Source organism: Panthera pardus, unplaced genomic scaffold (genome assembly GCF_024362965.1).
Source record: "Panthera pardus isolate Hobbes unplaced genomic scaffold, ASM2436296v1 HiC_scaffold_12, whole genome shotgun sequence".
Taxonomy (NCBI): domain Eukaryota; kingdom Metazoa; phylum Chordata; class Mammalia; order Carnivora; family Felidae; genus Panthera; species Panthera pardus.
Window position 1 is genome coordinate 84,691,159 of NW_026526677.1, and position 23,645 is coordinate 84,714,803.

Consider the following 23,645-nt stretch of genomic DNA (forward strand, 5'->3'; position numbering starts at 1 on the left):
CATTCTTCTCAGAGCTAGAACAAGCAATCTTAAAATTTGTATGGAACCAGAAAAGACCCCGAATAGCCTCAGCAATCTTGAAAAAGAAAACCGAAGCTGGAGGCATCACACTCCCAGACTTCAAGACGTATTACAAAGCTGTAATCATCAAGACAGTATGATACTGGCACAAAAACAGACACTGAGATCAATGGAACACAACAGAGAACCCAGAAATAGATCCATAAACATATGGCCAACTAATCTTTGACAATGCAGGAAAGAATATCCAATGGAATAAAGACAGTCTCTTCAGCAAATGGGGCTGGGAAAACTGGACAGTGACATGCAGAAAAATGAACCTGGGTCACTTTCTTACACCATACACAAAAATAAACTTAAAATGGATGAAAATGGGGTGCCTGGGTGGCTCAGTTGGTTAAGCGTCTGACTTGAGCTCAGGTCATAATATCACAGTTTGTGGGTTCAGGCCCCACATTGGGCTCTGTGCTGACAGGTCAGAGCCTGGAGCCTGCTTTGGATCCTGTGGCTCCTTCTCTCTCTGCTCCTCCCCCACTTATGCTCTGTCTCTCTTCCTCTCTCTCAAAAATAAATAAACATTCAAAAAATTTAAAAAATGGATGAAATACCTAAATGTAAGACAGGAAGCCATCAAAATCCTAGAGGAGAAAGCAGGCAAAAACCTCTTGGACCTCTGCTGCAGCAACTTTTTACTCAACATGTCTCCAGAGGCAAGGGGAACAAAAGCAAAAGTGAACTATTGGGACCTTATCAAAATAAAAAGCTTCTGTACAGAGAAGAAAACAATCAGCAAAACTAAATGACAACAGATGGAATGGGATAAGATATTTGCAAATGATACATCAGATAAAGGGTTAGTATCCAAAATCTATAAAGAACTTATCAAGCTCAACACCCAAAAAACAAATAATCCAGTGAAGAAATGGGCAAAAGACATGAATAGACACTTCTCCAAAGAATACATCCAGATGGTGAACACACACATGAAAAAATGCTCCACATCACTCATCATCAGGGAAATACAAGTCAAAACCACAATGAAATACCACCTACACCTGTCAGAATGGTTAACATTAACAGCTCACACAACAACAGATGTTGGCGAGAATGTGGAGAAAGAGGATCTCTTTTGCACTGTGGTGGGAATGCAAACTGGTGCAGCCACTCTGGCAAACAGTATGGAAAACATCTTCCATTTGATTTTGTTAGATTGGCAGCGCTTGGAACCCAACCTCCATGCTGTGAGGAAGTCCAAGCAGCCTGTAGAAAAGCCCTCATGGAGAAGAACTACAGCTTTGCCTATAGCTTTGGCTAACTAGCCAGCATCAACTTGGCAGCTATGAGAGTGAGCCATCTTGAAACACGGCCTCCATCCTCCAGTTGGTCAGATACCATACAAAGTAGGCAAGAGCTGCCCCCACCAAGCTCTGTCCAAATTGCAGATTTTTTTTTTTTTTTTGGAAATAATTGACTCTTGTTGTTTTAAGTTACTACATTTTGGTATGGTTTTCTATACGACAAGATAACTGATACAGTTCCCTAATTATATAAACACTAAACATGCTTAAACATGGTGCTTATTTTGGGTAAATTGCTTTGACTTAGAGCTGCCTCTCTTCCTCACAGGCAGCTGTCCTAACAACTGTTCTAACCTAGATTCTACAGAGATGTCTGCAACTGCTGAGGAAGCTAAATGATGACAGGTGAGTGAACTATTGTTTCTGAGTCCCACTTGCTCAGTGGATATGAGGAAGGAGTATGGATGGTGTCCTCTTCTCCTAGATATGAAGCTTCTGTCAGCTTCAAGGGCCTATGGATATATATAGGTAGGCAGCTAGATGTATTTTTTTTCATAGAGTAACTGATAACACTAGCATTTTGTATTTCCAAAAAGAAGGGATGCCATATACTCCTATACCTGATATACATACACTGCATTTATTACTGTTATTGATTATTAATCATGTACCTAGAAGCTGCTCATGAGAGAGGCTCCATTCTTCCCTAACATCCCTCTTGGACAGCTGCGGTCCATGCTTATCTCAAATACTCTATTGGATGTGTCCATGCCAGAGAGGGTCTGCCATCCTTCCTGGGTCCAGAAATTAGCCATATGCCAAGAGGTGAAGGTTTACTGGGACCTATTCCTCACTGTGACTTGGAACAGTATATCTCTTTTGATCTGAGATGAAACCAAACTGAGACATATCTGATGATGATGATGATGATGATGATGATGTTGGTGGTGGTGGTGATGCTATTAACTTTTCCCTTTGTATCTCAATTTTATTTCCTTTGCTCTCTGTCTTCACTCCCTGTTCCACCCCATCTCCAATAGTCTTATTCAGAAGAAATTTAGCCTCTTTTTTAGATAGTTCTTTTGTACACATTCCAAACCCAACTCATGCTATCAAGCTCTTTATGGGTTTTTTTCCCCTCCTGCCAACCTGACAGTTTTAATTCCCTAGCAGAAACCACTACAGTGAGTAGGACAAAGAAGATTGCCAAGAAGATACAATCAAGATGGATGGTGAGAGTGGCTCCATATTTTTCCTTACCCTGCATGCCACTGGAAGAATGTTTACCTGAGCACAGATGCTTTTTACCCCTCTTTCTTCCTTATGGAGCTGGGGCTTGCCCTTGGGAATTCAGCATTTCTCTCTACCCCAGTTAGCTGCTTGGAGGTTTTGGAAAGGGAAGAATTCTCTTATCACTATTTCTGCAAATGGATCCCAGTAAGGCTTTACAGCCCCAGAACTCTGGGAAAGTGTGTGTGTGTGTGTGTGTGTGTGTGTGTGTGTGTGTGTGTGTATGTATATGCTGAGAGTGAAGTTGTTATTCTTTGGCATACTGGCTGGAATTAGCCCATCAATGGGGGCTCAGAGCTTCCAATTCAATTTATATTCCCAAGAAAGGCATCTAGGCAGAGAAAGAGAAACTAAAGCAAAGGCCCAAGGAGAGATGGCCTCAGTGTTATGCACCTTGAGTGTGTTTACGTGACCGGAGTGGGTGGGTAGTGGTAGGATGTTCTGGTTCTCCAGATTATATCCAGATGCTAAACCTTTACCATGGGTTTGGTACTCTGCGGTGGGGAGGGGGGATCCCAATTTTCCACCTCCTGGCTGACTGTGAGCTAAAAGGTCTCAGGTTTCAGAGAAAGCTGTTCCTCTAGCACTCAAGGCAAGTTTTGATGCATGTTGTGTGGATGTGTTTTCCCAGAAGCAAGTATCCTTCTTGCTCTTTTATGAGCTTCATGTCCTTTTAGGAGCTTCATGTCTCAGAGCCAGTGCTTTGTGTCCAATGAATGCTTTGAGAGGGTGAAATTCCTTAACTCCCCTTTGCTGCCCCTATGTCTTCCTTCCTTGGCCCACAGCCCATCCTAGGGAACTGTGCCACTCTCACATTGCTTTCACTCCTTGAAAGAACAAACATCTTCACTGCAGCCTCAGAACACTGGTGTGAGGTGATTGTTTATAGTAGATGTTTCCATGACACTCATTTATTTCTTCTGCAGATACAACTGTGTTGGGGGAGGGGATGAGAGGTTAGAGTAGAGAGACTGAGAAATATGGAGCCTTGCGATTGCCTCATCTGTCTTCCTCTGTAGGAGTAAGAAGTCCATCAGCCCCTTTCCCTGGGTCCCTCCATCCCAAACCCCTAAACTGCTCTACAAATCCATCCTGGCTTCATGATGCTGAGATGGGACTAAATTCTCAGATAGGTGAGCAGGGGAGGAATTTTATGCATGAAGAGGCAGCCTTTTTTAAGACAAGGAAAAAAAAAAAACACTTTTATTGCTCAAAGTAGAGATTTACTAATGATGAGCAACAATGACCTGCAATGGGGGTGGTAGTGTGTGTACGTGTGTGTGGGGGGGAGAAGATTCTCTGACACTCCCTCAGCTGAGCCAATGACTCATTCTAAATTGGAGTGACTTTTGGAGGTCATTTTAGTCATCCCCCTGCCTTCAGGCCGGATGGAGCTTAACTTAACAATATCATGTTTGGGTGGAAGGGGGTGCGTTGTTGAGGGAAGAATGTCCGTGTGTGGAAAGGAGTGGCGCGGGGGCGGGGGGTATTGTGTGACCTCTTTGAAAAGATCTCCAAGTGAAGGACGTTCCCTAGCTTTCCCAGGCTGCCCTGCCCGTTCCTGGGTTTCCCCATCATTGAATCAGCATGGTCCTCTAGGGAACTGCTTTTTGCTGGTTGGAAACCGGATGTTGGGTTCCCTGGGTGGGCGGGGGCGACGTCCCTTCGGACATTTCTGGGGTAATTGAGATTCCCAGGGTCCCGTTAGCAAGCCCGAGAAGCTACCATTCCCTTCACCAGGAACTTGCCATGCAGTGTGAGAAGAGAACAGAACAGAGCAGAGACGCTACAACGCCTTCTCCCTGGCAATGCGCATGATTCTGCGGCTCTGAGCTCGCCACACTTCAACGCACCTTGAAATGGGCTCGCCTCTTTCGCGCCACGATGGACAGACTTTCGAGCCAATCGGCCCCCAGGCTTGCGAGCAGTGTCCAATGGGAGGGCGGCGGGGGCGGTCCCGGAGGCCCGGCCCTGGTAGGCTTCACCGTGGAGCTGGCTGCGCTCTGCCTGGGCTAGTAGTGCAGGTGCCGCTGCGCCGGGGGCCGGGGAGGCTGCGCGCCGAGCCGAGCGTAGCCGGGGAGGGATGGAGAGCGGGCCGGCGGGGCTGCAGGAGCACCGGCGTGGGGCGTAGGCGGGCGCGAGCGGGCGTGAGCAGGCGCTCGGGCGCGAGAAGTGTGCGGGCGCAGGAGCACTTTGCGATAGGATGAGGCTCTTGGCTGGCGCGCGGTAGTACTATGATTTGGTATGTGGCCACTTTGATAGCAAGTGTGATCAGCACCCGAGGTCTTGCGGCTCAAGGTGAGTTGAAGTGCAGCGCCCCTCCTCTGGCCCTCCCCGGCGTCAGCCCTTTCTTCTTCGTTTCGGGCTCCCCGTCCCCGCTGAGCGTTGCGCCTTTCCGCGGGCGAGGCTCTGGTTCGGGTGAGGAGCGCTCCGGAGCACTGCGGGGAAGCGCTGTGGGCCGCGGGCCGGAGGGGCCGGGTGGGAAGGGGCCCGAATCCAAGGGCTGCCTGGCACTCGGGAAAAGATCTTGGGATCCGGGTCGACTTTGTCCACCTTCGGCCTCAGGGTTTCATACCGGCGTGCCGAGCCAGGTGCTCTTTGCCGGAGCAGCCGCCTTCTCTAGCGCTGGGGAGTCGGCGGCTTTCCTAACTCTGGCTGCCGGGTAGTTTGTGGGTGTTTGGGTAGGCTGCAGCACGCACGAGCCCCGCGCAGCGCCACCGCTCCACAGACCAGCCTTGGGACTCTCGGCACCCACGGCTAGCTAGCTAAAGGGACTGGTTTTTCGACGCTGCGGGCGCCCCAACTCCAACTCGCATCCCTTCTGATCACACATCCTGGCAGCTAGGGGTTGGATTCCCCTTGCGGGGCTGGGGGCGCAGGCAGCCCCGAAAGAGAAGAGCAGGTTAAACGAGGGAGTCTCTTGGCCGGCTCAAAGGAGTGTCCGCTTTTGCCTAGCCCTGCCAGGCGCCCGCGCCTGTCTTAGCCTCACCTGGGCCCTGGCCAGGCAAAAGTTCCCTAAGAGCGGGCCCCAGGCGTGCGGACTCCACGTCGCCCTCACCGGCTGTGAGGCAGAGCTGGCTGGGTGTGAGGGTGGCGGGGTAGGGGTCCCTACTGCCTCATCTCGGAGCGGAGGGAGGTTTCTCTTTTTCTGGTTTCTCTGTCTGAGCTGGGGAAGAGACAAGAGGGAAGCCAGCGACTTGGTTGATGCGTGCGTGAGCGCGCGCGCTTTTGCTTTGGAGACGGGCAAAGCGACCTACAAGCCTCTGGGTGGCACCCCAGGCTCTCGGCCCTTGTATGGAAGTAGGAGCGGAGCCCGGAGGGTGCGAGGACTCTGAGCTCACCGTTTTCACCACGCAGACACGACCCAGCTGCGGGCAAGTTCACACAGCTGGGAGGAGAGGAGAGCGGGGAGAAAGCCCGTCGGTGGGTGGAAGTCAGCAGGGAGGACCCGGCAAAGAGAGAACCCGCTCCCAGCCGAGCTAGGGTAGAGGGGGTTCGCTGGAGGCGCCTTTTACAGACAGGGTCCTCTCTTGTCTGACGGTGTGTAGGGGGAGAAAGGAATGATTTGAGAAAGTTTCTAGAATGGAATGTCTTCCATGCTATTGGAGGAGGGGAGTGAGTCTGAAAACCGAACCAGAGGAAGGTGAAGGGAGGGTAATTTTATTAAATGGTACGTTGCCTTGGATGGTTTAAAAACTCCATTTGTCAGGTGGGAAAACTGAGGCCAGGGGAATTCAGAAGCTTATGAAATGGGGGTAGGTGTGAGATCGGTCGAGTTGTGTGTGAGAAATTGTTCTTAGCTTCAGCCTCCTCCTTTCCCCTATTTCCTTGTAGTCTTCCAATGCCCTCCTCCTCCTCCCCTCCATTTTTTGGTACGTTCCTGCTATGGGACTGTCGCTGAAAGCACCAAAAGGAGCTGCTGGGATCTTTGAATAAAAAAGAGACACTGAAAGGAGGCTCTGAAATAGCTTCTAAACTGGAGAAGTCAGGGTGAGGGAAATGGACTTTGTGCAAGTTTAAGCACAGAATAAAGGCAAATGGCAGCAACACACAGAATGGCTAGACAGAAGGAAGGACTTCCAAACAACATTGAAGGTTATTGGGCATGAAGGTTATACCCTCTTTCTGGGTGTGGAGAGGTCCTTCTGTCTGGGATGGCTTGACATGCACCCTTGAGCCTGCCACCTCTGTTGGTCTTGGAGTCCTTTTAGCTTAAAAAGCCAATATATATGGTAGTTGAGGACCTAGGTATAGAGTCACATGATCTGGTTTCATATCTTGGCTCTGCCACTTGCTGGCCCTGTGACCTTGGATAAGTTGCTCAACCTTTTAAATGTCACTTGCCTCAATGGAAAAATTGGATTAACAGTATGAGCTTGCAGGGTTTTTTGGTGAACATTAGTGCTGTAAAGAAATGAATGACTACCTGTTATATAGTAATTGCTCAATAAATGTGAATATTATTATTATTACATTCAGTATCTCTGGCGTTCCAGGCCCCTTCTCAGTTTCTTTCCCTTGGACCATTCAGGGCATTGGGAGCTAGAAGTGTGTTGAGGGAAGTTCAGAAGACTGCCTCTGTAGGAATCAAGTACCCTTTCACAGGCTGACCTTGCCTGGGCAGAACCCCTTTCTCCTCTGAATCCCAGGGAGGTATGCAGAGGGTGTGCAGACCTCAGGACTACTTGGACATTCTTTGAAAGATCTGCAAAACTCAGAGTTTGTCAGTGGCCAGAGAGGCTTGTGGGAAGGATGCAGGGAGCCCAGGAGCCAAGCAGGTCCTAGCATCACAGACTCTGGGGGGAGGGGGAGGGGATCTGTGTGGCAGGGTTTTGGCTCATATGGGAAATACCAGTCACTGTTCAAAAGCTGGCTCTGTGTGACAGCTCAGCTCTTCTCTGACTGGCAGAGGTGACTTCTGGGGAGATTTCTGACAGGGAGGGACTTTCAGATGCCACCTTTAGGGTTTGGCCAAAGTAGGGGCTGCTTTAGCAGAGGGGTAAAAGGGAATGGGCCCCTAAGCCAGTGTCGGGTTGGGACAGTTAGGGATGGGCTTCCCATCTGACTTTGATCATGTGTGTCTGGGAGGTGATTGAGGTCAGTGGAGAGGTTGGGGAGGGTAGGGAGAAGATAGGCATCTGGAATCTGGAAGATGGCGATTGAAGCCTCAACATCCTAGACTGAGGAAACTTGGGGCAGGACCTTGGGCCATGCCTAGATGACTCTGGACCTCCCATAGGGGAGAAGAAGTCTGGACCTTTATTCCCAAGGCTGCCTCCTCCTGTCAACCACAGATTCTGTGGTTGGACTATCCCTGACTACAGCGTCCCCAAATAAAGTGGGGTTCTGACTCAGATCCTGCTGGTAGAGTGCCTGGCCTTAACTCTCCCTTCTTCCCTTTGCTGATGAAGATGAGAGAGAGGAGATTTGGACCAGGAGGCTGCTAGCAAGACCCCATGGGCAGTCCATCAGCAAAGGACTCTGCTCAGCAAGTAGCCAAGTGGTGTGTGTGTGTGTGTGTGTGTGTGTGTGTGTATGTGTGCGCGCGCCTGTGTGTGTGCATCCCCCGCACACTTGCCAGAGACAGGGGTGTGTCTGGCAGCACACACCCTGGGAGAAGCTGAGGAAGGGATGTGTTGGAAAGGGCATGGCAAAGGGGCAGTGGGAAGAATCAGCTTTCAGCTCTTGACCTGAGGCCCAACACGTGCCAGACTTGGAGTAGGCAGGTCCCAGAGCTCAGTGGTTTCATGTTTGTGGCTCTGAGACAGAAAGCTGGGATCTGGTTACCCAAGGAGCAGAGGCTGCCTAGCTGGGGAGATGCTGAAACTCAGCATCTCTCTGCTCCTCCCTCTTTCCTGGCTCCTGGCACTGCTCTTCTGATGCCTGCGTTTTCTCTCCCTTCTGCCCGCCCCAGCCAGGGTGCGGCTCTCAGAGCCTGGCCTGCTGCTCTCTCTTCTCCCTTGGCCCTGTCTTTCTCAGGCCTGCTGGCTGCTTTCTTCTCTCTCCCAGCCTTCCTGTGTGCTGGCAGGGGGAGGGAAGTGAAGGCCAGGAGATATGTCCTATACGGGGCTAGGCCTGAGATTTAATGCACTTTTCTTCCCCTTGAAAGTATCCTCTTTTCCTAGACACATCCTGTGACCTTCTCAGGCTGGGGCCCAGGGTTTCAGGGGGGCAGTTTTCTTCTGTCTGCTCCCTAGCATTGGTTAAGCAGCTTGTGTGAAGAGTGGATCTGAATTATGAAAATAGCTGTAATTGGTGTGAGCTGTCTGGAGATGTGTGCACATGCCTCTATGTGTGTGCATGTTTGCATGTGTGTGTATGTATACATGCCTGTGCTTTTATGTGTGTGCATGTGTGTGCACACACCTGTGTGTGTGTGTGTGCACTTGAGTGTTTGCATGCACGTGTATAGAATGCAGGATGACAGGGGGACAGTTAAGCTCCAGGCACGAGGTGGGGAGTCACTCCCCTCCAAGTGCTATAGTTGGCAGCCAGACTGTACTCAGAGCAGATGCCTTACTTTCCTTATCCCCCTGCTCTGTACCTGAGTCTAGACAGCCCAGAAGTTTCCAAAGTTGGAGGCTTAGCCCAGGGACTGGATTGAAGGATGCCTGATGTCCCTGAGAGAAAGCCTAAATGGGGGACAAACCCAGACAGAGCTCCAGGGGACAAAAAATGGGCCTGTCTTACTACAGTGGGCTCTGGCATCAGTTGCCTGTTAACCCAGTGCACTCTAGATAGAGTAGAGAAGGGGCTGGGTCCCTGGGGATATGGGAGAGGGTGCTGGGACTGCAGAGGCAGCTTGTAGCCTGGCCCCCTCAGGGGCACTGCCCACGGGTGCCAGCGTGATCTGCCCGAGGCAGCTGACCTATTTTTCTTAGGAATCTTCCTGCTTTTCTGTTCTCTCTTGCGTGAATAAGCAGGAGACTGGTGAGCAGAGACAGGGCCTCTGTAAGGGTTTTGGAGAACAATTCCATGTGAGCCAAAGCTTTGAGGGAAGTGGCAACCAGCTTAACTGTCCTTCTGAGAAAAGAGGGGATTGGGATAGTCCCCTCTGCCTGTCATTGTATCTCCAGCCCCCCCTCCCCTCCACATTTCCCCTTGCCTCCCTCCTGGTCACAGGCACCCACCAGGAAGGTCTGTGGCAGACAGCTTGCACACAGGCCTGCCTTCACAAATTGTATAAGGTGAGCCATTGTCCTCATTTTCTGGCTTCAGAGTAGGGAATGCTGATACCTTACTGTAAGTAAATATGGAGCTTCAATTTCCCCCTTTCTTTCTTATCTTGTCTTCCTTGAGGAGAGGAGGGTGGCCTAGTGGCAGGCAGAGCTCGTGGTGCCCTCACCTGGCTGGGCTGGCCTGTCTGTTTGCTCTGGAACACATGTGTGCACATGGCCACATGTGAGTGTGCAGGGTGCAGGCCTCCGCCCAGGTGGCAGGGGTGGGGTGTGGCTTTACCTTTCTGCTGAGGAGCCATTAAAGGAGCAGAGTGGAGGTTGAATTACTGACTGCTTCCTGTCAGTGGCTCATGGGAAAAAGGCTCTTGGAAATACAATCTAGCTGAGAGCAAATTAAGGTTGCTAATAGCATCACTGCCTCATGGGCTTCGAGGGGAGCCCAGCCAAGAGGGTTAGGAAGGAGTCACCTACAGGAGGAAGGAGGCCTGCAGTTCCTGCCCCTCCCTCCTCCATGCCTTGCTGTTTGGAAGATGGGAGGGTTTGCTGGCTAGGGCTGGTCTGGGCTCACCTGACCTCTGACTTCCCACCCTGAGAGGTTTGATGCGGAGTGGGGGCCAGAAGGGCTGGGAGGACACTGATGGAGACCATGGAAGGTAGGGACATTTCTGAGAACCTGCTTAGGCTGGGTGCGGGGGCTCTTGATGGAGGCAGAATGATGGCCAGATGACTTCTAGCCCACCTGCCTTCTGGAAAGAACAAGGACATGGCCAGATGTTTTGGACACAGGCCTCTTGTCTATCTTATATTTGTAGAGTGTTCTTTGCTTTGGGCAATAGGGATTCTGTTCTCTGCTTTCTTCATGCCATCCCTCTGGGTGTGTACCTCTGTGGGAGGCTCCTTGGGAGCCTGAGTCCCCGGCTTCCTGGAATCTCCTGGAGCCTTCTGGCTTGTTGGGGAGGAGTGATTGGGGGACTATTGGGGGCTGTGCCTTTTTTGGACTAGCAGGGATTATTTTTAGGCTGGCAGATGGAGGTGGCGGTGGCTGTCGCTGGTATTATTAGACAACAGGCCTGTGGTTTGGGAGTCTGGTGCCCAGAGGATGAGGGGGCTGGGGACAAAGAGGCGGGGCGGGGGGGGGGGGGAGGAGGGGGCGGAGGAGCAGGAGGAAGAAGGGGAGGAGGAGAAGGAAGAGAAGGAGGAGGCAGCAGCAGCGGCTCCAGTAAGGATTTGTACTCATGAATGAAGGAGGCTGGTCCTCACCCGGTGGTCTTCCCTTATGGTAGCCACTACCGGACGTAGCCAGAGGTGCTGAGTAGTGCTGAGCCCAGAGCCAGCCAGAGAGCACCAGCTGCGTTCTGAAATAGACCCACCTTGTCATCCTTTTCTGGTCTTGGGCTGCATGGGTCTGGCTGTTGGAACCTAAGCAGAATGTGTAGTGGAGAAGGTCTGCCCTCTGACTCAGGGAGGAAAGTGTCTGGGATGTCTGGGATGCAATGTGGGAGAGGCTGTGGTACCTGGGCCTGTGGTTGGTCAGGATATTGTCAATGAGTGTGGGCAAAGAGGAGGAGGAGACACAGCAGCTGGAGCTTGACTCCCCTACTTGTACCTGAGTGACTTGGCTGAGCCAGGTAGCCTCCCAGTTTGCTCATTTGTGAAAATGAGCTGGTAGTATTTCTAATAGGTGGGCATTGTGAGCATCAAGTGAAATTTGTGTTACACACCAGGCACAGAGCCTGGTATGTGGTAGGTATTTAGAGGAAGTTTGGTTGCTTGACAGCTGAAGCTCTCCCTGGCCTGGCTCCTAGAACTTCTTAGGCATTTAGTGTTTCTCATTCTCAGGTACCCTTCCTCCCCCAGCCCTGCTCTGGTGGAAGAGCCCCAGGCTGTAAGTGTGGGGCACAAGGGCTGTGCCAGAGCCTGGCTCCTCATGGTTCTATGTCCACAGGGGATCCAATGGCAACCTGGACTTGGCTGCCTGCTGGGCACCACCTGGCCTAGAGAGCAGGAGACCTGTACCCTATGGGCTTCCTGAAAGGTCAGCCAGACTGCAGGGGCTACCTCATCTTCCTTTGTTCTCCTGCTTTCTCTACCCTATCCTGGGAAAACAACTCCAAAGTGGGCTGGGCAGAGCCCCAAGATGCAGATTTGCTCGGCTTAGGGTATTGCTGTTTCCTGCCTTCTCTAAAACAGGTATGTGGAATCCAGGGCACCTCATGGGCTCCTACCACCCTCACTCCTGCAGATGCCAGTTTCCCCTCTGAGATTGTTGCCACACCTCTTTGGGCTGCTGTAGGCTTCTTTGGTGGGGAAGGGGCCTGGGGGTGTCTCTTCCTCTTGCAGCCCCTCCTCACTTCAGGTCACTTTCTATCCTTTCCTTCTCCTCCTCTTGCCCCCTGCCCACTGGCAGTTGCTCCAGTCAATCTGCTGGGGAGAAGCCCACTTGCTTCTTGAACGAATAGCCTCTGCTCTGTCTTCCTGATTCTGGGCTCCTATGAAGGCCTATGTCTTTGGGTCCTCTGTGCCCCAGAGTTCTCTTTCTTGCTGTGGGCTGGGCTCTTCCTGTGTCAGGTTTGCACTGTGTCTGTCTCTGTGTCTCTCTCCTTCCTGGTTTCTTGAGTCTCTTTCAAAGTCTTCAATTTGGGTTTGGTGTCCTAGGTGAGAGTTTCTCCTCCATCAAGCACCCCTTCCCTATTTACTGCCACCCTGTTTACTTTTGTTTCTTGCTTTGAGTTTTTCTAGAGAAAGTGTCTTATTAGACATGCTTTGGCTCAGGAAGGATCAGGCTTAGGAAGAAGTGCTTGTAGGTGATGGAGTGAGAGTGCTGTGTGTGTGTGTGTGTGTGTGTGTGTGTGTGTGTGTGTGTATGTATGTGTGTTGAGGAGTTGAGGAAGGTGATAAATACTTCAGGGTTCAGAAAACCAAATGGGTTGAACCAAGTGCAGAGGCTGGGCCAGGAGCTCCCACGCCTCTGCTTTCTTCTTGGGAAACTCCATCTCTTTCTGCCTTGCTTATCATATTTGGGATGCTTATCTCACTGAGTCCTCTCTCCAGCTGCTTGTCCCTGGTTGAAAGGGTCCTTGTGCAGAGATGAGGGATGGGGCTGACTGGCTTGGGGGTGGGCCTTGGGTTGGGTGCTCAGTCCTGAGCCCAGGGGCTGGCTGGGGGTGGAAGTGGAAACCTGGAGCCAGCACCAGTGCTGGGGGAGGTGTGAATGAGGCTGCCTCATTGCCAGGAGGTGAGAATGAGGCAGCACTGAGCAGCAGGCACTGTGGGAACCCATTTTGGAGCCAACCTACCTCCTGGCATTGCTCTCCAGAGCCCTCAACCCCAGTAGCCATGGTGCTACAGAGCCGAGCTTCACTGCTAAAAGTGGGCAACCACCTGCTCAGCAGAGCTGGTCATTTCCTTTGCCTCTCTGCCTCTTGCCTTAGGCTCTAGGGGCCAAAGCCCTGGGAAGGGGTCCCCTTCTGTGGAGAGCCTCTGTCCTGCACACCAGGTAACTAGGCCCTGGAATACCTCCTTCCTCTTCTCCCAGGCTCCTGTATTTCCTCCTTTACCCTCCTGGAAAGTCTGTGCTATACACACACAGTCACAAACGTATACACACTCACACATGCAGCACCCCTCCCCCCGACTCATCCTTGTCCGTTTGCTAAGAGCTAGTCATCTGCACACAGGCATGTATCCACATATACATCCTTTTGCCAAGAGCAGCCTCATATACACATTCACATATGCACACACACATTGCTCCCCCTGTTCACACATGGTGCCCACTGTTTGCCCATTCTTTCTGGGTCCAGGATCAGCCTTTGTGCTCCTGGAGGCTAGGAGGCAGGCTCTGTCCTTATCCAGGTGCCTCTGGGGCTGTGGGGGAGGTGCCTGCTGCAGCTGGGCCTTCTTGGAGCTTTCCCTGAGGGGTTGGAATTCAAACCTAGCCTGAAGCAAGGTTGGGGGTGGGGGTATTGGGAAACCTGCTGGGGCCTCTGGCAGGTGAGTGCAACACTCCGCTCTGCTCCAAAAATACTCTGTGATCTTAGCTCTTTCTCTAGAAAACAGTGATGTCACCAGTAGCCAATCAGCTTCTAGAAGGGCTTGCCTCCTCCTCCTTCCGCAACTTAGGGAGGAGAGAGAGGGAGAGGGGGATGGGGAGGGAGAGAAGGAGAGACACAGATGAACAGCCAACATGCAGACCGACACAGAAAGACGCAAACACAGAAACATAAGCACATAGAGGTATCTCCACACAGAAAACAGGCAGAATCCCTTCTCAGTGCATAGGTGAAAAGAAATCCACATATTTCCCCCAATACACACACACACAGACAAACCAAGAAAGACAAGTAGAAGCATCCACATAGAGGGAGAGCTAAAGAGGAAGAGACAGAGACAGAGAGACTTGAAGATTTGAGATGGAACAGCACAGAGACACATGAAGAAGGAGTAGGAGAGAGACTTCTGTCTCAGAACCAGAAGACAGAATCAGAGAGACAGACACATAGAAAGAGCCAAAGACACAGAGACATGAAGCAAAGAGAGAGATGAGAGAAGGAGACAGGCAGTAGCACACAGGGGTCAGAGATGCAGTAAGAGTCAGATACAGAAGCACCATGACAGATAGGCAGACAGACAGACAAACAGACAGGCTGTTCTTCTGGGCATCCTTTCTGTGTTGGGAGGGTCCATCAGCTCTTGGCTTTGCTCTGCTAGTAGAGCAGCTGCTGTCCTTGGTGCTGCCTGGAGCGGCCCAGCAGGGACTGGGAGGGGAGGTGAGTTTGGATGGGGAGAGCCGGGGAGGTCTCCTCTGTAATTGTGTTGGGTAGTGTGAGGGAAGCCAGGAAGAAGAGGCCTCTCCAGGCTGTCCCTTTCACTGGGAAGCAAGCTGGACAAGGTGACTTTGTGGGCACGGAGGCTTCATGCGGGAGGGAGCAGTTTCAGGCTGGAGGTGGGGGTGGCATGCCTCCTGTAGGGGCTCATGAACAGGCTGACCAGTGAGAGAAGCAGTGCCTGAGTTAGCCTGTCCTCTGTGTCCTCCAGCTTGTGGGTGGGGATGGGTCTCTCTCCACTTTGCCCTTCTGCTGCCAAGAGGATAGGTGCACCCTATCCAGCCATATGTTTTATCATCTACTAAAGGTGGGGTGATTTCTCCATAGCTGGCTGAATTTAGCAGCCCCAGGATCCCTGCTCTGCCCCCAGCATACTGCTATCCTAATGGTGATGTCTTGGGCTTGGAATTTGGAGGGCTGGAGGACCCTTCTGTTCCCCTCTTTGTAGCAGGTGCGGTGGGGCGTGGGAGGGAGGAGCCTGGAGAGGCTAGTCAGGCCTGTGGGGTTTTCCCTCTGGTGTTGCCATGAGCAGCCTCTGCTCAGCTTGTTAGGGATTCCCCTGCTCCTGTATGGAGTACTCTTGTTTTGTGCTGTGAACATCAGGCTGAGCTGGGGGTGGGGCGTAGGAGGAGGCTGGCTCTGCAGCTCCTACCAGGCTCTGGTGGGAAGCATCCTGCACAGGAAGAGATTCCATGTTTACCCTCCGCTACAGCAGGCTTCTGTAACCCAGGCTGCAGGTCTCCACAGAGAGGCTGAGGCCCCTTTACTTTCGCAGTAGCCAGACTCCTTAGGACTGTTGGGAGTTCAAAGGAGGAGGATATGGTCATGGATCTGCTCTTTGGGATTGGGGAGGGAAGGTTTGGCATGCAGGACTGGAAAGAACTGCTTCTCTCTCCTCTTCTCCCCTTCCTACCTGTCTCAGGTTCATGGATAGCTGGGGCCCCCAGAGCTGTGGGAGGTATGAGCAGAGAGGGGATTAAGGGGGTTAAAAATGTATTGGGGACCTTCTGGGAAGTGACTGGACTACTTTTCAGGAGGAGGGCTGGGGTGGGCCGCTGGCCTTGGGGAGGAAGTGGGAATGCAGAGGTCCCTAGACATGGGTAAGGGGCTGCCTCTTGGGCGGCTGGGGCAGGATCTCCTTGTCATTTCCCTTTGTGCATCCCAACTCTGCTGACCCATTAGCTGCCCACGGCCTTCGAGAGGAGCCTGAGTTTGTTACTGCGAGAGCCGGTGAGGGCGTGGTCCTGCGATGCGACGTGATTCACCCAGTGACGGGACAGCCCCCGCCCTATGTTGTGGAGTGGTTCAAGTTTGGGGTGCCCATCCCTATCTTCATCAAGTTTGGCTACTATCCCCCTCATGTGGACCCTGAGTATGCAGGTAAGTTCTGGGCTGCAGGGGGCTGCTTGTTTCCTCTCCTGGTTTTTGCTCTCAGTGGTTATGGTCATGGCACTCTTCCTCCTGCCTTTCTATTGCTTCTTATCTTTCTGACTGGTCTGTTATCTTTTCTCCATAGTCTCTGCCTCTTTCCTCCCATCGTTTGCACTTTGGTAGGTTTTAATTAAGTGGTGGGGAGGAGAGGGAAGAGGAGGTGGTGCAGACACAAAGCATCACTGCACAGCTATGGATGTGTAGGGGCAGAGGCAGGAGTAAGGACAGGGAAGCCTAGAGAGCCCACCATGCAGGGGAGGAGAGCTTGGCAGAAGGGGAGCTCTGTGCAGAAAGAAGCTGAGTCAGAGCCCTGCTGCCCTTGGCCACGTGTGCTGGTGGCACTGTAGACTTTGTTCTGTCTGCCTTTGCCCACTCCCTCCCTCTAGCTCTGAAGTTGGGGCCTCATCCCATCCGTGAGCAGTGGAAGTAAATGTCTGAGGCTGGTCCGGGCAGTGCTGTGGCTGTGGCTTGCACCTGCTGTCTGCTTCCTCTGCTGCTCCAGCCTCTCTCCTCCTGGTCCCCTTGGTGTCTTGCTCTGTGGTTCCACCTGCCAGAAGGGGCCTCACTGTGAGTCACTGCCAGTGCCTGTCTGCCAGCCTGCCAGGGAGGAGAGCATGGGACATGCATGCGTGTAGGAGTGTGTGCATGCACGTGTGCATATGTGTGCTGGAATTTTAATGGAAGACAGGAAGCTGGCAGGACTTTGAGGTCAGACTTCTGAGGTCTGATTTGCATCTCTCAGAAAGCTTCCATTTATCTCTCTCTCTCACTCTGTTTTTGGCCATTTGATGCTCTGGTTTTTAGGCAGATTGCCAGTGTTGAGACAGGATGAAAACTGAGAAGGTGGTGACATGGCATTGAGGGCTGGGCTGAGGTGGTGGGTGAGGGGAAGGTGGACCCTGAGGGCTGCTTTGTATCCTCATTTTAGACTCCCATTCTGCTTGCTCCTGCCTCAATTCTTACCATCTCATCACCATGAGTGAGACAAAGATGGCCTCCTAATGGGGAGGAGGATGGAGTTAAGGAGGGTAGCTGGGGGGCCTTTGCTCTGCTTGCCAGCCCTGTCCTTATTCTTGGGCTTATGGACTCTGGCGTCTTAGCTCTTGGGGACACTGGGTTCTGGCTAGATGTGCAGTGCCTCAGGCATGGGCAGCAGCACCTGGAGGGGACCTCTCCACCCTGGTCCCTGGCCTGCCTTTCCTCTGCTTTACCATGGGGAAGACAGGCAGAGAGATGCTGGTGGTGGGGACCCAGGTGGGAGAAGGATGTCACTCAGCCTGAATTGAGGTTTAGGGCCTGCTCTAGAGTCCCATACCTCACCTTCTTCTATTTGCACCTTTGCTTCCCTCCCTCGCTCCCTCCCACTCTCTTTCTTCAGTTCTGCATCCCCCATGCCTTTCCTTTATCCCAAGAGATCTCCAAAAGAATAGGAGTATTCTGAGGGACTGAGGTTCTTCCCAGGGCCAAACCCAGAGTTACAGTTGCAGTGGGGCTGGGCCAGCCGAGACTGGGAGAGTGGCTCCACGGCAAGGCTGCGTGCCTTTTCCTTTCAGCCTACTGCCTGGGATTGGTGCGAGGTGTTATTTTGGGGTCCTATCATGGGAAATGGCTTGAAGGTTACAATGGGTCCTCTGCCTTTGGCAGGTGTCACACTGCTAGCCTCACCCTGATGGCCTCCTGGGCTTTTGTCCACTTTCTTCCTGCAGGCCGGGCAAGTCTTCATGATAAAGCATCCCTGCGACTGGAGCAGGTTCGCTCTGAGGACCAGGGCTGGTACGAGTGCAAAGTGCTCATGCTGGACCAACAATATGACACCTTTCACAATGGTAGCTGGGTCCACCTTACCATCAATGGTGTGTATGGGCTTATTCCTGGGGCTGGGCGGGTGGGAGATGACCCAGAAGACTGCTCTCTGAGGACCTGCTTTAGGCGAAGCCACTATTCCTGCCCCAAATCTCTGCCACAAAGAGGAGCCTCATCAGGGCCGGGCCCCATTGCATTAGTAGCTCTCACCTCCTACGCCCCTTCAGTTGTCTTCCTAGAGCCTTGGGTTAACAGAGGTGCATAGGAGGAGCAGCTCCCTGAGCACGAAGTGGGGTTTGCTGTGGGTGGTGGAGTCAGAGTTCCTCAGAGGGAGGTAGGTAGCTGGTTCTTGGAACCAGGAGGTTTAAGGCTTTGTTGAAGCCCAGTTTATACCCTCTGGCACCATTTCCCAGCCTTGGGAAGACCCTGCTAGTCCAAATAATGGCTTCTTGCTCTAGTGGGATTTCTGGAGCCCCACCATAACCATTTTCCTTTTTAGGTTAATATCTTGGTTCCTTGTTAAATATGTTCATTTGAGTGATATGTAATGAGTGTCTGTTGTGTGCCTAGCCTTGCACTAGGGGAAGAGAAATGATGGTGAGCCAACCCAGACATGGTCCCTTCTTGTGCTGGGTTTACTGTCTAAGAAAATGTAAGAATCCTGTGAAGAGTAACCGTTTTAATGGCTATCAGTTATTATAGTTCAGTTAAGTTAACTGCTATGTGTTGATGCTTTTCAAGTGTTTGGGAAAAGGCAACAAAGCCCTTTGCAGAGGCCCAAGTGACTTAGTTGAGTTCCCAGTGCTGGTGCAGGCTGGGGGCCTGATTCTAAGGCTGTGACCACACCAGGGGTTGGGCCCTCTGCGTGCATTCCACAAGAGAGTCTCTCTTATGTCCCTGGGAGTCCTTACTTGGGAAGAGATACTCTAGAGGAGCCAGGAGAAGCTGGAACTGTGGAGAAAAATCTGGAGAAGTGGCATATATGCTTTGGATGTGCCACACAGAGCTTGGGTCCTTGTGGTTTTGATATCTGTGACTATAGATGCTGTGGTTGGGAGAGAAATTGATGTTGTTCCTGGCTTGGAAGTTTCTCATAGTATTGATCTGCTCTGAAGGATGGCTCTCTCTGCCCTACCTTGTGGGGTTGGGTCATTCCTCCCAAGGGGGCCAGACCATGTTCCTTGGCTTGAGAACCTCTCCAGGGTCCTGAAAGAACAGAGTATTTTAGCCAGGGCACTGTTATCTGAGAAGAGCAGAGTTAACGATGGTGGTCCTAGAACAGTGTTGGTCTAGGCTGCCCAACCCATTAGATATAGTTGGCTCCCCTCAGTCAGTCCAAAGAGACTGATTGGAGGCTTACTTTAAGTCTTGGGTGGGCTGTCCCCACCACATAGCAAGCTTTTGAGTCACCTCCTTTTGATGCCAGCTGTTGTGTGTGCCGAGAATGAAAACTCATCTTAATATTAGCCCAAGCAAAACATAATTAGGAAGGTAAATCTGCTGCTAAAACCTTCGCTGATTGAACACCGAGCCAAGAGTCCCCACGTTGCTTTCTTTCTCTCTTATGCCCTTTCTAAACTGGGCTGTAATCTCCAAGAACCACCTTGTTTTCCCTTCATGTCCTCCTGGCAGCGCCCACTTCAGTGACCTGAGACATCAGGTGTTCAGTAGGCACTCACGTGACAGGAAGGTAGAATTTAGTTGGAGATTGTGTGTTGTATTACATCTCTATATTAGTTTCCACGAGTGGGAATTGGTTCTGTGAGAATTCACAATGACTTAGAGTGGAATAAGCATGGGAGAAGGCCTTGAAAAGGTTTGGTTTATTTCATGCATTCAGTAGCTGTAAGATCCCAGGCAACTCTCTGGGCATCAACTCCCTCAGTTACCAAAACCAATGCCTGTTTGCAGAGCTGTTGTGAAGATCAGATGAAATGCTGTGTAAGAAAGTGTCCTGCACAGTGTCTGTGACATTAATTACATGTGGGTCAGATGCTGGCCATTCTCTTTCTCAAGAGAGAAAAAAGATGAAATCAAATGAAATAGTAGTGGCAGGGAGGTGGTATACAGGAAGGTCCTCAGACTGGAAGATGCAGAGGACTGTAGTAGTTTGAAAGTTCTTATAAACTCACCAATAATTATCCATTCATAACACATCTTGAGTCTTGGCTTTTAGTATTTACATGAGTAACCTGTATATCCTGGGCCTGGAGATCAGGCTGGAGTGCTTTTTGTAGATTTTGTAAATAAAGGGAAGTAACACACACACACACACACACACACACACACACACACACATCTTGGATATTTGCTCTGTGGCAGGCTCTGGGGACACAGCAATGGGCCCAATCCAGACTCAGCTTTAAGGAAACTTCCAGAGGCAGTAAGTCCAGAGAAAATTGCAATATGGGCTTTGGGAGAACAAAGGAGGGAGAACTTCTTTGAGGGAAGGACTCCTGTGCAGAGACCCAACTAGGGAGGAGGAGTTAGCCGGGTGCAGGGGTATTCCATGCAGAGGGAACAGCATGCCCAGATGCCCAGATGGAGAGTCAGTGCATTCATAGAGGTTGTTTATAGAAAGTGTTGGCCAGAAAAGCTAAGAATGTTCCCTCATCTGCTCCAGGGTTTAAACTGGGGCTTTGCCCTTACCAAGGAGCCTGCCTCCCAAGTGGATAGATTAGAGCAGACACATTTGAAGGTGAGAGAGCTGTCTCCCTTTATTCCCTCCTGCTTTCACCCCCAGTTCTGAGGTTCCTTCCAGCATAAATATTTCCATTATGGAAGGAAAGAGTCTGGAGTGCCAGCATTCCATTTCTTCCAAACTAGAATGTTTAGTGTCAGGCATTTTCTGACAGAGATCACCTTTGGAAAATGAAAGGCCAGTGAAAAATTAGAATTACAAATGGTCTCAATCTCCTTCTGTGTTTTCTTAAAGACCAGTTGGGTGGAAACAGACCCAATTATTCCTTTATCACATAAAATACCCAAAAAGCCCAAGCCAAGTCTTGCTTTACATTGGTGAATTACTTGGAGGAGAGGCCAGTCTATTTCTAACCTGCACTATTAATTATAGAGCACTTGTAAAAAAGAATTAAGCCTAGAAATGCAGCTGGCAAGCTAACACCTAATTCTGTAAATAATTGAGAGTCAAACCATTGTTTTCCTGAAAACTCGAGATTGTTCAAAGCACTTTCCTGATTAGCACCTAAATAATAAAGTAATTATGTAATTAGTAATTAATTTGTCACTTCAGGACATAATTTAATTTATTATCTTTTCTTTTAAGCTTGACACCAGAGGTAATGAGGCTGTGGCTATATTTCCAGGGACAGGCCTGGCAAGAGGGGCTCTGTTGGAGATGAGCACACATTCCAGAGCAGCACGAGAGGCCTGGAAGCTAGAATTCCAGAATCCCTTTATAAGGATTTGGGATGGTTTTTGCCATCATTTTTATTATATTAGATGCTGGATGAGTATTGATGTGCTTGAAGGTGTCCATTGTGTGTGTTTTGTGTGTGATGAACTATGCTTCTTAATTCACTCAGTATTCACTCTCCAAGTGCCCTCTGTGTGCCCACACTGAGTTAAGGGCTTTGGAAATGATGGAAGAAAGTGGTGTTGCCATGGTCTTGTTACTAGGAAGTTTTATGTGTTTGAATTTGTGTTGGTCTGTAGGTGTGTGTATTTATGTACATTTAATTCATTCATCCATTCAGCAGACATTTGTTGAGTGCTCTGTTACAAGCTAGGAACTGTGCTAAAAGCCAGGCATGCAGTGTGATTTACTGAAAAGATCTTTGTTCTCAGGGAGAGTCAGTGATCAGTACTTTAAAGAAAATAAAATAGTCTAAGGGGGTAGAGAATGTTAGAAGTGCTATCTTAGATGGGCTGACCACTTAAGGCAGAGATAGCATTTTAGCGAAGATTTGCATGAACCAAAGGAGTGAGGTCTGGGTACAGAGAGGGCAGCAAATGCAAAGGCCCTGAGGTCGGACATTCTTAGCACATTTGAGAAAGACAAAGATGGCCAGGTTGGCTAGAGCACAGTGAAGGGGTATATGGTAGCAGACGAGGTTGGCAGAGCAGGGGGCAGACAGTACCAAACCTCAAAGCACTCTGACTGGTTTTCGGGGCAACGCTGTCTGGAGAGGTGACACCTATCTCAAAGCTTCTCTCTCTCTTTTTAAAATGTTTATTTTAGTTTTGAGAGAGAGTGTGAGCCAGGGAGGAGCAGGGAGAGAGGGGGACAGAGGATCTGAAGCAGACTCCAGGCTGACAGCAGTGAGCCCAACGTAGGGCTTGAACTCACAAACTGTGAGATCATGACCTGAGCTGAAGTTGGACACTCAACTGTGTGAGCCACCCAGGCACCCCTCAAAGCTTCTCACTGATGCCTCAGATGTTTCTGGGGAGATGACAATGATGATAGTCATGGCAAAATAACCAACATTTCACACGTATCTACATTCACAAGATCCCTTTCACAAACCGTATCTCACTTATTCCTCACCTCAATACTGGAGGGGGCCAGATTTGGGTAAAGCCCAGAGAGGCTGAGTAACTTGTCTAGGGTTACCCAACTAGTGGCAGGCTGCACTGTAACTTGGTCTTGACCTTTGGGTACCTTGAGATGAGCTAAAAATGTCCTGCCTCAGCCAGGCATTGTGAACCCTAGGACTCAAGGTTAAAAGTGGGGCCCCTTCTTGTCACTTCAAAAGCAATGAAAGTCCAAGAGGTTAAGATTGATCTGATTGCCTCTACAAGCAGCTAAGACTGATGAGACTGAGTCTCTGAACAGTTGATTATCCAAACAGGATGGATATTGGTCAAAACTACAACAATGCAGGTGGTAGTGTGGGGATAACCTGGCATAATCAGAAGAAAATTAAAAAAGGAGTAATCTGCAGAGTGGGCTGTCTTTCTGTCTGGATGCCAGAAAAGGAAGAAGGTGGAAAATTTTCTCTGCCTAATCTGGAAGAGTGAGATTCCTTGTCACCATGGCCTGTGGTCTGTAGTAGGCCTAGATGGAGCTCAGGTGGGAGACATCCTGGAAATATGGGGCCTGACTGGGCTGGGGTTAAGGAAGTTGGAGTATCAGGGATGATCTTTAGGTGAAAGACTGGAGTGGGGGGTGATGGAACAGTCTGGAGCTAGTAGCAAGTGTGTGCTCTGCAAGTCATGGGAGCTGTGCTGTTTATCGCTTTGTCCTTAGTGCTGAGCATGGTGGCCTCCTTGTAGGTGCTCAGCAAATATTTGTTTATTGGGAATTAGCCAAGAACAATGGGAGAATATTAGAATTTGCACCCAGCCAGACTGACTTTGAAATTCAGGTCTCCTCTTCTCCTGTAAAACTCAGGCACAGAGGATTTTACTTGTGTCCCCCTTCCTTCCTTTATCCTAGCACCTCGCGGAAGGTTAAGTATGAACACAATGGCCATGGTGCCTAGCGTGGGTGGGCACTGCATGCAGGGCGGTAGCCTGGCTAATCCCACCCTGCATCTCTCTGCAGCTCCTCCCACCTTTACGGAAACACCCCCCCAGTACATCGAGGCCAAGGAGGGCGGCAGTGTTACCATGACCTGCACAGCTTTTGGGAACCCCAAGCCCATTGTCACATGGCTGAAGGAGGGGACACTCCTAGGTGCTAGTGGGAAATACCAGGTAAGTGTGGTTCTCCATTGGGGCTGCTGCACTTCTCCTTGCTTGCCCTTCCTTTGCCTCCTCCCTCTCCACGGTGGTCCCCTGCTTCATGTGACCAGTAACATTGCACAGCAGGCAGCCTTGTTGGTGTCTGTGGT

The 23,645-nt window shown here is 50.7% G+C and overlaps 1 protein-coding gene across 3 annotated transcripts in view; it reads left to right on the forward strand.

The window, feature by feature from the left end:
• Positions 1-4,613: 4,613 nt before the first annotated feature.
• The window catches only part of IGSF9B (immunoglobulin superfamily member 9B), a 59,651-nt gene continuing 40,619 nt past the window's right edge, over positions 4,614-23,645 (forward strand). For 2 of the 3 annotated variants that reach the window (XM_019421452.2, XM_019421453.2), the window contains exons 1-4: positions 4,615-4,907; positions 15,796-15,993; positions 17,751-17,897; positions 23,357-23,508. In XM_019421452.2, the coding sequence (XP_019276997.1) occupies positions 4,844-4,907; positions 15,796-15,993; positions 17,751-17,897; positions 23,357-23,508 (561 nt within the window). In that variant the 5' untranslated portion in view covers positions 4,615-4,843. Of the gene's footprint in view, positions 4,908-15,795; positions 15,994-17,750; positions 17,898-23,356; positions 23,509-23,645 lie in introns of all 3 variants that reach the window. The other variant, XM_019421455.2, reaches the window with a different exon arrangement.